Source organism: Salmo trutta, chromosome 29, assembly GCF_901001165.1.
Source record: "Salmo trutta chromosome 29, fSalTru1.1, whole genome shotgun sequence".
Taxonomy (NCBI): domain Eukaryota; kingdom Metazoa; phylum Chordata; class Actinopteri; order Salmoniformes; family Salmonidae; genus Salmo; species Salmo trutta.
The window spans coordinates 31690179-31704309 of NC_042985.1; the positions used below are offsets into that span (position 1 = coordinate 31690179).

Below are 14131 nucleotides of genomic sequence, written 5' to 3' on the forward strand. Positions count from 1 at the left end.
TGTACTGACCTCGCCTTCTGGATGGTAGGGGGTGAACAGGCAGTGGCTCGGGTGGTTGCTGTCCTTGATGATCTTTTTGGCGTTCCTGTGACATCGGGTGCTGTAGGTGTCCTGGAGGGATCGTAGTTTGCCCCCGGTGGTGTGTTGTGGGGTCGACCGCACTACCCTCTGGAGAGCCTTGCGGTTGAGGGCGGTGCAATTGCCGTACCAGGCGGTGATACACCCCGACAGGTTGCTCTCGATTGTGCATCTGTAAAAGTTTGTGAGTGTTTTAGATGACACAACAAATTTCTTCAGCCTCCTGAGGTTGAAGAGGCGCTGTTGTGCCTTCTTCACCACACTGTCTGTGTGGGTGGACCATTTCAGTTTGTCTGTGATGTGTACACCGAAGAATTTCAAACGTTCCACCTTCTCCACTACTGTCCCGTCGATGTGGATGGGGGAGGGGTGCTCCCTCTGCTGTTTCCTGAAGTCCACGATCATCTCCTTTGTTTTGTTGACTTTGAATGAGAGGTTATTTTCCTGACACCACACTCCGAGGGCCCTCACCTCCTCCCTGTAGGCCGTCTCATCGTTGTTGGTAATCAAGCCTACCACTGTAGTGTCGTCTGCAAACTTGATGATTGTGTTGGAGGCGTGCATGGCCACGCAGTCGTGGGTGAACAGGGAATACAGGAGGGGGCTGAGAATGCACCGTTGCGGGGCCCCAGTGTTGAGGATCAGCAGGGTGGAGATGTTGTTTTGTAAACTTCACCACCTGGTGGCCCGTCAGAAAGTCCAGGACCCAGTTGCACAGGGCGGGGTGGAGACCCAAGGTCTCGAGTTTAATGACGGACGAGGGTTCTATGGTGTTAAATGCTGAGCTGTAGCTGTAGTCAATGAACAGCATTCTGACATAGGTATTCCTCTTGTCCAAATTAATCATGATCTGAAAATGTCAATCATTCTGCATAAAATATTACAATCAGAAAATATTTGATTGACTTTCTCATATAGGCCTATGCATTTTAATGATCCTCGTCATTACTGTACGGATAATCTAGCATAAAAAACGATGATCAGTAGTTATCTATACATGAGTCTCTCACTGAACGAGGATCAGTTTCTATCTTTTTTTGCTGGTGATGGTGATGGTGGTTGGTGGAGGGAACGCAGGTCTCAGAATAAATAAATCGCTTCAACCAATAGAAAAAAACAACATCTCCATATCATGAACCAGGAAGAGGTTATTTGATACACGGAACTGGAATACCACGTGACTGTCGAGCCCTGTGTGTTTCAGATAATTATGCGAGATGTCGTTTAACTCTCTTTGTATTAACACTTTGTGGAGATCTGCTATACGACTATCTTCTAACGCTGCTGTCACGTCAACGCGATTAGTGGCTATTCGCGGCAAAATATTTGGTGATACGCGCGGTGAGCTCTGCCAGACGAGAGCCCATAGTAACAATACACAGCACGTCTCAAGTAGGTGCCCATGGTCTGAAACATTATTTCAATACACAGCGCTACAATGATACACGTTGTAGACTAATGTTACAATGTCATGTTACAATGTTGCATCAGAACAACAGAATATAGTAACAACATAGCCTACTCATACTTTTACAACTTGAATAGCCTAGTTTACAATATGTGACAAATGTTGTTTAGAAACAATACACTTATATTCTGAGCTCACTTTAGCTACCACCAGTACATGCTGTAAATATTTTTTTTAATGCAACATTTCTAAAATGCATATCACACATTGGGTCGTACGACCCATGAGCAGTGCTATTATCTACCACTACTGTCAGTGAGGCTACATGCTCATTAATTTGTTCTAACCAAACCTGGGAAGAAAGCTATCACCCCTGCTTGCGTCACCTATATTAACATCCTTATCCGTTTTGCTTTACCATAAAGCTGAAACTAAGAAGTCAGGTTATCTCACAATGTTCTCTTACTTCTCCCAAGGAAAGCTGGTGCGGAATGGGAAGGAGAAGAAGTCAGTGGTATGTACTGATACGTCGTCATTTTAAATCCATGAAAATCTTTGAAATTGATACTAAGACATTTGCTGCCTATATACTTGAGGGAGAAGTCAACACATGTATGATGTTATTTTTCTTTAGATCTTTATAGAGGGGAATATTGCTAGTGGGAAGACAACATGCCTCGAGTATTTCAGCAAAACCAGTAACATTGAGGTAAAAAAAAAAACATGCAACACGCTTGTTCAACATTTAGCAATCCTTAATTTTCCCTTTATCCTTATGCTGCACTGTATGTAAAACAAAAGGTAAAATGAAATCACAATTTTACTTTTGATTTCTCAGGTGCTGACTGAGCCAGTTTCCAAATGGAGGAATGTTCGAGGGCACAACCCCCTGGTACGTGACTGTTATAAAGAAGATGGTTCATTTTGATAAATGACGTATTGTATGCTGATGTCAGATCTCCTCCCCTCCTGCAGGGGTTGATGTACCAGGACCCTACTCGATGGGGCATCACTCTACAGACCTATGTTCAGCTAACCATGCTGGACCGACACCTCTCCACAATGGTAGGTACTCTAAAACATTGCACAGAACAGGTTGCACTGATATGCTACTGTTTCACTGCTGTTGCATGTGTTCTATCAAAAGTACAGATTTGTCTTTCACCAAGTACAAAGACTTGTATTTTACATTGCATAATTAACACGGTCTGTTTTGTGTTTGTTGATTCCAGTCAGCCCCGGTGAGAATGATGGAAAGGTCCATCTACAGTGCCAAGTACATCTTTGTGGAAAATCTTTTCAGAAGGTAATGCACATGGTATATTTCACACCACTTTATAGCTGGTTTTCATTTGCGTCCAATCTAGTTCATTTTATGTACTATTTTGCTCTCTGCAGTGGGAAGATGCCCGAGGTGGACTTTGCTGTTCTTAGTGAGTGGTTTGAGTGGATCACACAGAACATTGCAATTCCTGTGGATCTTATCGGTAAGCTGTGTAGAAACGCAAGCTTTCAACTTTATTCTGATGATGTTGGGTCATTGGTAGAACCTTGTTCACTTAGTTCCTCCTCTGTTTCAGTTTACCTCCAGTCGTCGCCACAGACCTGCCATGAGAGGCTGAAAGAGCGATGCAGGGAGGAGGAGAAGATCATTCCTTTGGTGAGGGTAGAAGAATGACACTCAATGCTGTACTTGGTCTCACTTCAGAGGAGTTGTAAGACTCGTCTCTTGCCTTAATCTCTCATCCTACTATCTTTTTTCGCTTTCTTTTTTTAAAAAGGAATATTTAGAGGCAATCCATCAGCTGTATGAAGACTGGCTGATAAAGAAGACGTCCTTCAATGTTCCTGCTCCAGTCCTTGTGAGTGATCAATCATTCTCAGACGTGCGTTTGGGTGACAATGGTCAAGTAATGAGGAACGTTGTTTATACGTCCCGAGTGTCTCCTGTGATAAGGACCAGAGTATTGGTCATCGGTGTCAAGGAATCCTTGTTTTTCATTGTTGGGAAATAGTCAGTTGTTGAATAGAAAGGCAGGTATGGAGTTAAGTGATTGTTAAACAGCTCTGTTTTTCTTCACATTACCATAATCTGTAAAGGCAGTTTCACAACATTTAATGAGTATATACACTGAGTATACAAAACACCTGACGTGACAGACTGTAACGTGTACGCTGGGAGTCGGGAAGCAAGTTCAGGGAGTGACTTTTAATAATAAGTAACACAAGGAACAGGCGAGGGAGCCCGGCCGAGGCATCCCCGGTTGATCCGGTAGCGGCACCCAGACCCAACATCACCTACACTCACCAAAAAAAAATCCCTGATGCTCCCCTTTGGTGAGCCGTTATTTTGTAACGTGTACGCTGGGAGTCGGGAAGCAAGTTCAGAGTTACTTTTTTAATAATAACGCATGGAACAAAACAAGAAACACGAGTAGCGTACAGACATGAAACAACAACGCCTAGGGAAAGAACCAAAGGGAGTGATATATATATATATATATATATATATAAGGTAATCAGGCAGGTGATTGAGTCTGATGAGGTGCTTAATAATGAGCAGCCTGACGACCTTGAGCGCCGGAGAAGGCGTATACGTGACAGACTGACCAGGTGAAAGTTATGATCTCTTATTGATGTAACTTGTTAAATCCACTTCAGTGTATATGAAGGAGAGGAGACGGGTAAAGAATGATTTTTAAGCCTTGAGAATTGAGACATGGATTGTGTATGTGTGCCATTCAGAGGGTGAATGGGCAAGACAAAACATTGAAGTGCCTTTGAACAGGGTATGGTAGTAGGTGCAAGGTGCACCGGTTTGTGTCAAGAACTGCAATGCTGCTGGGTTTTTCATTCTCAACAGTTTCCCGTGTGTATCAAGAAGGGTCCACCACCCAAAGGACATCCAGCCAACTTGACACAATTGTGGGAAGTATTGGAGTCAACATGGGCCGGCATCCCTGTGGAATGCTTTCAACACCTTGAAGAGTCCATGCGCCGACAAATTGAGGCTGTTCTGAGGGCAAAGGAGGAGGGGTGCAACTCAATATTAGGAAGGTGTTCATAATGTTTGTTCTATATTTTCAGGTAATTCCAGCGGACGATGACTTGCAGAAGATGCTCCACCAGTATGAGGAGAACAGAGAGAAGATTTTAGCAGGGAGCAATGTCTGACTGAAGTACTCAGTATTCAGACCCCTTGACTTTTTCCACATTTTGTTAGGTTACAGACTTAGTCTAAAATTTATTAAATTGTCCCCACCCCCTGTCAATCTACTCACAATACCCCACAATGACAAAGCAAAAATAGGTTTTTAGAAATGTTTTAACATTTATAAAAATACAACTGAAATATCACATTTTACATAAGTATTCAGAACCTTTACTCAGTACTTTGTTGAAGCACCATAGGCAGTGATTACAGCCTTAAGTCGTCTTGGGTATGACGCTACAAGCTTTGCACACCTGTATTTGGAGAGTTCATCCCATTCTTCTCTGCAGATCCTCTCAAGCTTTGTCAGGTTGGATGGGGAGCGTCACTGCACAGCTATTTTCAGGTCTCCAGAGATGTTGGATCAGGTTAAAGTCCGGGCTCTGGCTGGGCCACTCAAGGACATTCAAAGACTTGTCCCAAAGCCACTCCTGCGTTGTCTTGGCTGTGTGCTTAGGGTCGTTGTCCTGTTGAAGGGGAACCTTCGACCAAGAGGCTGTAACGTAACAAAATGTGGAAAAAGTCAAGGGGTATGAATACTTTCCGAAGGCACTGTATGTATGCTGCACCAACAATGGCAGTAGATATGTTTCTTGTCTGTAAGCAGGTTATTATAGTCCAAGAGAGAACACCAAAATCAGCTAGTGGAGTTTCTTATCTACTGTTACACACTGTCTTAGAACAACTCTCTGACCGGTACATTTTCAGACAGCAAGTATTCCAAACTGTATATTTACTGCTACAAGTCGCTTTCCAACATATGTTACATATGCACTTGGTCGTTTTTGTTTGTTTCACTGACCACGATGGATTCTCTCTATACGGGAACATGATGCATTGTTGGTTTCGTCGCTCTGGATAAGAGCGTCTGCTAAATGACTTAAATGTAAATGTAATGTTGATCACGTGGTGACAGCCCTGAAACAATACCTACATTTTATAACTGCTGGGACATAGCGGTACCGCCTCTGTAATACAAAGCATATATTTTAGGGGGCTGCTGACTAACATAGCTATGTGTTTTGTTCTTATTTTATTTACTGCTAATATATAGAGGAACATGTTGTCAGGCTGGAATTGCACTTAGTTGTAAACAGTTATCGCATTTAAATATTGTACTCTTTCACTGAGTTCGTTTGAATAAATGCTTAAAAGTGATTTTTGTACAATAACATGTTCATTTATGCTATATTGCTGAATAAAGTTAGTGTAACTGTCTTTTGTATGATCCATTTGAACTTCTGAAGACCATGAGAGTTTTTCACATTTTTATGAGTTAAAAAAGGTCATAACATTCTGAATACAATTGGACTTACATTTTTCATAAACATTACAAAGCATTCAGTAGTCTCAATGACAATGAGCAAGGAAAGTAAGTGCAGGATTGGCATAGAATACATTTCAGTAAGGCACTGTCACTGTAAGAGGACACAGTGGAAACATTACCTCCACCTCATAAATTAGGTCAAGCATAATTAACATTGTATTAAAAGTCTATCACCTGAGAAAGAGTACATAGCAAATGCCAGAAAATACAGAAGACGCATTAAATTCAACCAGGTCATTCTTCTTGTCACCTTCATACATTGAATCCACAGGAGGTCGGTTGCACCTTAATTGGGGAGGACGGGCTTGTGGTAATGGCTGGAGCAGAAGAGTGGAATGGTATCGAATACATCAAACATGGTTTGATGCCATTCCATTTACTCAATTCCAGACATTTATGAGCCGTTCTCCCCTCAGCAGCCTCAACTGATTGAATCGCCCCAGACCAAAACAACTTAGTGGCAAGTGATGTTTCAGACCTGTCAATCAATTTCCCTCTGTGTGTTCTGATGGTCCAGGAGCACCAACATTCAATCATGACCTTACTTCCTCTAAGGCTCGTCCACCATGACATAGGTCTGAAGCAGCTCGTCTTCTGTGGGCTGAGGGATGGGGCCCTCCATGTCCTGGTGCTGAGGGCCTGTGGAGGGCTGGTGGTCAGCAGCAGTAGGGTCCAACACTGAGGGGTCAAGGTGGCTGGTTGGGACATAGATGGAGTGAGGTGGCTCTTTGATGGTGTCCCTACTAAGAATGTGTTTGTGGGGACCGTCTGCTACTTCACAGGTGCTACAGCCTGGGATGTTACAAACCGGCACCAGAGAGGGATGGCACATTAGGGGCTGGCTCTGGTCCCCTGCAGAATCCTGGTGAGGGGACCCATCATGGTCATTGCAACTGGCATGTGGTGGTGCTGTCTCTTCTACGGGGTATTTCAGGTTCTCCTCCACCTTGTGCTCTTCCATCTTGTGCTCATGGACATGCATTTGGCCAATCCTCTCAGCCAGCTTGGTCAGCTCATCTGCATCATCGGCCTTCTGACCCTCTTTGGTCACTTCTACCTGTGGAGGAGTTGGTCCGTGGAACGTGGCAGTAGTCTTGTAGGCCTTATCTTCTGGAGGCTGGAGTTTTGGGACTGCTTCTGTGAGATGGGGTTTTGATGCTGCTGTGGTGTGAATGGAGATGGACTGGGGACCACTTGCATCACTGCCAGCTAAATTGGCTGCACTGCTACCTTCCTCGGGTGTGTTCTCTTTGATAAGTCGCCTCCGCGATACAGGAGGTCCACCCAGTGGCTTACTGAATATTGGTTTCTGCCTTATGGCAAGGTCTGGGTAATTCTGCTGAATCTCCAGGATAGACCTGTCATCGTTCAAGAATGCCCTGGGTGGTCTGATTCCTGGAGAGTGTGTCGTCTCAATGGACTGAACCTCCAGGTTGAGGGGTATCTGTCCATCATCCTGTTGCCTGCCTGGTGTGCTAGTGGTGACAGGGTTCTCCTCGGTTAAGTCTCCCTCATCTGTCTCCACTGGTCCTGGGTCTACCAGGGAACAACCATTTGATAGACCCTTATCCTCATTCTCTTCTTTCTGCATTTGGAAGGGCTCTGTTTCAGACTCCTTTGCCGTCTCCTCGGCAGCCCTCTTGGTGTGAGGTAGTTGTGCAGCTCTCCTCTGTAGAATCTCCAGACACTCAGGCTGTGACCGCTGACCCATGAGCTCCAACAGGTACTCACACTCTATTCGCGCCAGGAAGAGCTCAAAACCCATTTTCATGGCTGTTTCAGGGTTTGCATTGTTTGTGAGTCGGTACTCTGTGTCAGTTTCCAGATGATATCCTATTGTTTCAAGGATACTTTTCGTGGCACTCTTTGTCAGGACCGGCTGGATGCAGTAGACAAAGGGGCCAGTGAAAGTCTGAGTGGGAGATAAGTGTTAATTATCACATAATTTCACAAGCCTGGCAAATAATATAGCCTCATACAGTTTACTTTCACTTCCTGATATGTGACAGCTGCACCTTTGCATATGTGGCTTGTGATTAGAGATGGCATTTCAATGTAAAGTCATAGTCATATATTATCCCTCTAATTACTTCTTACTCTGATAATAATCATTTGTACATGTGCATTAGGCTAGCCTAGCCTAAGTCTAGACATCTCCTCCGCACCCCATTTGCTTGGCTGCATTGCGCAAGACAAATAAGCCTAGTTGTCGAAATATGAATACCATACTATTTATATTTTTACCTTGACAATCTTGATTTCCTTCTTCCATGGGTAAAGAAACAGATTTACACAGAACATCTCCAACACCTCTGTGGCTTTAATGAGCGTACTGAAGAATGTTCGACAATCTGTAAAGCCTTGTATTACGCATTCGGATGCAGTAAGGTAGAAGTCAAAATTAGAAAATCTTTCTCCGGGGTCTGTTTCTAACAGCAAAAATCGTCTAGCTTCCCCGGTAACCTGTTTCTCTTGGCATAGTTTTAGGTTACCCTTACTCCAAATCTGATCATAGTAATTTAGGTAATCGTCGAAAGCCTCTTTACGCGCTACAGGCGTTTGGTCACCGTCACCACCCTGCATGTTTTTTTGTTGCTGTTGAAAAATACTGTTTAGTTAGGCTACACGCTTCTTATCGGATTTAGAAATAACATCGGAACAAGGACGTATGACAAGAGTGAGAGGCAGCACACTATTGATCTGAAAGGCTAGCCAAATAGGTAAAAAATTGTCAAAATGCGGAAGCATGACTGTTTCGCTACAGTTACTGTGACATTAGATTTGCCCATGAATCAATTAAGTTTCTTCTTCAGTATCGGCTTTGTGCTGCATAGTACGACTGACATCTAGAGGATAAAATATAACATATCAGTTCAAGACTGAAGACATGCGTCTTCCAACAGATGGTGCTACAGGAAAGAAAAATATATCATATTCTAGTCATGCCACAAACCTGAGATGATGCTGAAAAGGCTGTATCAGTTCTTCTCTGTAATGCTAATCGGGTTGTTTTTCTGTGCTTCTACAGGTGATAGATGTTACATGTCCTACCAAAAACAATGAGATAAAGAATGATGATAAGCCCTTGAATTATGAATGCATACAGGAATCTCCTCCCTACCTCGGAACAGCCTGATTTAGAGAATATTTCAGTTGAATAGTGATAATGTTAAAACTATTTTGCAATTGCATGGTGATTGTTCAGGCATTTAGATGATTGGATACCTTGGAGGCATCGCTGTAAGACATATCAATGCAGTTCTATCACAGATGATGTCTGCCTGACCAATGATAACCTCTCACCTCTTAACTCGCTACAGAGACCGGAGCTGCTCCAGAGAGCTCTCTTCTGCTTTGTCAGTCTCACCAGGAAGGAAAACACAGTTTAAATGATTCCCCTCCTAAGTCAATAAGATCTGGGTGAGTGCAGTATTCACAAAACCTCATAATGGACGCTGTGGACTTATTATCTCGAGTGCAGTGGCACTAGATGAAATTAGCTTTCTGCTGGCACGCCCTAATAGGAGCCTTGCACTGGGCAACGAGGGTAATTAGGAGCCGAGCAACGGCACAGACCATCTGCTCAGTCTGATTTACATTAGCTAGCTAGCCCACCACCCAAACACAACAGTCCGAGCAGATCAGAGGGGAATGAATGGCTGTCAACAGACAGGATGTCACAACATATTCCCATGCATTATACATAGCAGGATTCGATTTGGAAAAACGTTTCGGGAAACATTTTGCCAATGTTGATAATTGCGCTACACTGTTTCTGCACTTTTGGATGCTATACCGACACTCATCCCCAGCTCCCTCCTCTATCATCCCTATGTTTATTAATAGTAATGCTCCTCCTCCTATTTATATTACAGCTACTACTCCTAGGTGTAACCTACATGTAAAACAGGAAGGTGATTTCAATGCCCAGAGTAGCAAAACCAGAACGAACAGTCACACCGACTCAAATCATAGAGGTCAAATTTATTTACTTTCCCCAATATAAGAAATTAATAAAAGCTCTAATACAAAACATGGATATACGTTGATGACTGTGATTATAGGAAACAATAATCTTTGTCACACAGGACAGTTGTGCACAACAGTGGGACTTATAGGGAAACTATACATTGGAAGTGTACACGTACAGTATTACACATCATTTCACATTTATGTTGGACATGTACCTATTGGGCTACCAAAAGGAAGTAAACAACAAAGACAAAACAGCATGTAAGACCAGAGTGAACCGCATTGCAGTTTTACCTCAACAGGTATTGGACTAGGTCTTCCAACACAGTTACGGTGCATTTCTACTGACTTGTAAAGGCAGGTAAAGTTGCATTTCTAGATGCCTCTGTGTGTGTCACAATGCACACAATCTAACACGTTGTACTATTCACTGCATTGCACTTTTAGATTTCAGTTGATGAAACACAAGCCCATCATTATCATTGTATAGCATCGCTAGATTTGCAGTAGCTACATAATAATAAGCATAAATGCTCATTGTCAAGTTATTAACACATCATTTTTAGCCCAAACATTGCTTTATTTATAGGGCTTGACATGACAATTCTGACCACAAATAGACTATGTATTAACAAGTGCCGAGAACAGCATTTGGTTTTTAAAAGCCATTTAACAAACTCTCTTCAAAGTCAAATCCATTCGATGATGATTGGCACAAGACTGTAACGCAAGAAAAATAACCCGTTGATCTTTAATCTTTAGACGATTCTGTCTAGTGCGAAGCATCTGTGTTGTAGTACATCTACATTCTGGTGAATCTCACAACAACTATTTAATAGTAGTCTTTCCACAGTTATACACATTATTGTTAAAGCTATTCTAAATAAATACTAATCTCTTTATAACTTTTATCCACAATGCCAGCAATGCAATCATGCGACTAATTCATATATAAAATATTCTTTAAGGGTTCATCAGTGAGGATATCACTTCACAATAAGGGATTTGGTAAGATAAATTAGGGAGACTATGAGAAAGAGAGGGGGGCTGGAACAGAGATACCAAGTTCTGGGGCCAAATGCAAAGGTGACAGGGGGTCATTGACTCCACAAATACGGTTTTATACACAAAATAAGGACATTATGTCATATTTTCCGCTGAGAGTGCTTTATCTGGGGTTTCAATGATGAACATAGACTTATCTGAATAACTTAGCAAAGTAACACAAGCCTTGAAAAACAACAAGCTATTAGGAAAAGGAAAGCTCTTGATTTGTTAATCAGTTGCAAGTTATTGTGGCTACAATGTTAGCCGCAGTCTAACAGTCTTAGACTTAGTGCTTGGCAGGCACAGTCATTTTTATACCATTTATACATGGATGACAGACATGTAAAAACAGTTCAACTGAAGACAGTTTATCTGTACAATGAATACTCACAACCAAAAACAAAATACTGAATAATAATTTGGAAGCATTAAAAATATTCCAGCATATTGAAAAATACAATGTGTTTAGGCTGAATAATATTTAGGAAAAAAAATGAATTGTTTATTTATTATAATATCAAAGATGTCAGTACTAAAGTATAGTAAACCCCTCATCACAGTAAACTGTGTGCAAATATAATTTTTCCTTCCCACCAATTGTCAAATACCATTGTATCTCTGCTACAAGCTATATTGTACTTTGATGTTAGCTGGCGAATGGGTCAAGTTCATAGTAATTTCGCTTGTGAACACCCAAAAAAGCTCTTCACAAAAGACGAGTAGTGAGAGAGAGAAGAGGAATGTGTGGCAGTGCACGTTTGGAGACTGAAACAGAACAGTTGGGATCTAAATGGACCTCAGCCCCCAGAGGGGAAACCTAATTATAGAGAATAGACAGTATTTCCAGCTCATATGAATGTGTTTATATCCAGAAACCATATAAAACCATATACCACAAAAATAATTTATTAAAAAAATACCAACACTCTTAGAAAAAAGGGTTCCAAAAGATTTCTTTGGTTGTCCCCATAGGCAAATCCTTGGTTCAAGGTTGACCCCTTTTGGATTTTGGAACCCTCTGTGGAAAGGGTTCGACATGGAACCAAAAGTGTTGGGTTCTCCTATGGGGACAGCCAAAGGTTCTAGATAGTACCTTTTAGGTTCTAGATAGTGCCTTTTTTTCTAAGAGTGTATAACACTGGGGTATATTTATCAGTTGAAATTACTGGACATTTTACAGACTGTGGGAGTCCTAAAGTCAGCTAAATATAAATCAAATATTATTTTCATGTAGAACCATAATAAATAATAATAATAAAACCATATGGATATGTGATGGAATGTGAAATGAGTCATTCTTTCTATGGTGTTTTTTATCAAGAGCAATTCCATTACAACACAACAAAAACCAACAGTACATACAGAATATCTATGTGAAACGACTCCAGGTTAACTCTACTGTTTTTTTGTGTGCTAAAAACAGACTTTGATAATGCTTCCTAAATGTTTGAATGCCTCCTAACCTAAGACCAATGTACAGTATGAAGTGAATTCCTTCTGGACAGAAATACCATACTTCCAGCCCCAGTTTACCAGTAGTAGCCCTGTGATTTCATGGCAGTGCCCCAGTAGTAAAGGGAGATAGAGTGAGGATTGGTGCGGGTAACATCTTAGAGTCGGGGGACACAGCTTATCCAAGAGGTAGGGGAAGGAGAGGAAGGCGCAGACTGAGTTCAGGTTCAACCCAAACTTTCAGCTTCGGTCCAGAAAGTAATTCTCTTTTGATACTGCCTGTCATGCACAAAGGGACACTGGAAGAAGCAGAAGAGAGTTAGGCTGTCCTACTCAGACTGGGAGGTGTGTGTGTGTGTGTGTGTGTGTGTGGCTGTCTCCACAAAGAGCATTGGAGAGGACTATCCCAGTCAGCTCTACAGGATCCTGTGTGCGACAGCCCGGGCTCTCTGGGGACTATGGCTGTCTTCTGAGGGGTGTTTGAGCAGGTCCATGGGCATCAGAGGGATGGGCTGGTTCTGCCTGCTCACCACCACCTCGTACGGGGGCGCCTCCTCCAGGGGGAACGCTGACAGGGAGATGGAGGATATTGGCTGCTGCCGGAGCTCGTGTAGTCCGATTGGGTAGTGGGAGGCGGCGGCGCTGCTGGCGGACACCCAAGAGGCTCCAGCTCCAGCAGACGGCTCCTCCATCTCCAGGCTGGTGTAGGTGGCCTGCTGGTGGCCCCGCTGACAGGGGTCTGTGAGGGAATACGGAGGGGGGTCGTCTGTGGGGACATATATCTGTGTCGCACCAGGTCCCACACATTCATCATAGCTGGAATAAAGAAGAGTATATCAGGTAAATAGGTTTAACATTTTAAAAGAGGATATCTCCAACCTTCAAACAATGGTAGGCCAAGTGTTTATTTAGCCTATGCTGATGGACCTGGATTCTATGTTTGTAGTTAGCAACATGAACACAAATTAAATGTTTAGCATAATAAGACTAAACATAATATAAATCTGAATGGTGAAACAGGCCTGTTAGAGGAGACTCTTGTCATCTACTGTGAGCTCTTTTTCTGTGTGGCGGCTGCTAGTCTTGGTTTGGTGCTTTCCATGGGAGAGCCTGCCAATGGACAATTATTTCAGCTCTCACATAACCCACAATCCCACAGTGCACTGAAAGTTTGTCTAGCAAATACAACCACCCTACTAGAGCTGCTGAGCTTTATAGAGGCCCTTTAACACAAAGAGAATAACAACACATCCGCCATGCTGATCCTCAACACGGGGGCCCCTCAGGTGTGCGTGCTCAGTCCCCTCCTGTACTCCTTGTTCACTCATGACTGCATGGCCAGGCACGACTCCAACACCATCATCAAGTTTGCAGATGACACAACAGTGGTAGGCCTGATCATCAACAATGATGAGACAGCCTATAGGGAGGAGGTCAGAGACCTGGCCCTGTGGTACCAGGACAACAACCTCTCCTTCAACGTGATCAAGACAAACGTGATGATTGTGGACTACAGGCAAATTCTCATTGACAGGGCTGCAGTGGAGCAGGTTGAGAGCTTCAAGTTCCTTGATGTCCACATCACCAACAAACTAATATGGTCCAAACACTAAGACAGTCGTGAAGAGGGCACGAC

At 42.9% G+C, this 14131-nt stretch overlaps 3 protein-coding genes across 7 annotated transcripts in view; 1 reads left to right on the plus strand and 2 right to left on the minus strand.

Annotated features, from left to right (window-relative positions):
* Positions 1-1227: 1227 nt before the first annotated feature.
* Positions 1228-4729, plus strand: LOC115167405 (thymidine kinase 2, mitochondrial). The gene is made up of 10 exons (XM_029721803.1): positions 1228-1470; positions 1963-2000; positions 2121-2195; positions 2325-2378; positions 2462-2551; positions 2719-2792; positions 2885-2973; positions 3067-3146; positions 3268-3348; positions 4574-4729. Exons 1-10 carry the CDS (start codon positions 1296-1298, stop codon positions 4658-4660), a joined length of 843 nt encoding a protein of 280 aa, XP_029577663.1. The 5' UTR covers positions 1228-1295; the 3' UTR covers positions 4661-4729.
* A 1221-nt stretch (positions 4730-5950) lies between these two features.
* On the minus strand, positions 5951-8868 carry LOC115167406 (uncharacterized). The gene is made up of 2 exons (XM_029721804.1): positions 8269-8868; positions 5951-7936 (listed from the first exon to the last, which is right to left on the minus strand). The coding sequence occupies exons 1-2, from the start codon at positions 8605-8607 to the stop codon at positions 6575-6577; spliced, it is 1701 nt and encodes a 566-aa protein (XP_029577664.1). The 5' UTR covers positions 8608-8868; the 3' UTR covers positions 5951-6574.
* A 1120-nt stretch (positions 8869-9988) lies between these two features.
* The window catches only part of LOC115167407 (protein BEAN1), a 44087-nt gene continuing 39944 nt past the window's right edge, over positions 9989-14131 (minus strand). For all 5 annotated transcript variants that reach the window (XM_029721806.1, XM_029721805.1, XM_029721807.1 and 2 more), the window contains one exon: positions 9989-13311. In XM_029721806.1, coding sequence (XP_029577666.1) covers positions 12912-13311 — 400 coding nt within the window. In that variant the 3' untranslated portion in view covers positions 9989-12911. The remainder of the gene's footprint in view (positions 13312-14131) is intronic.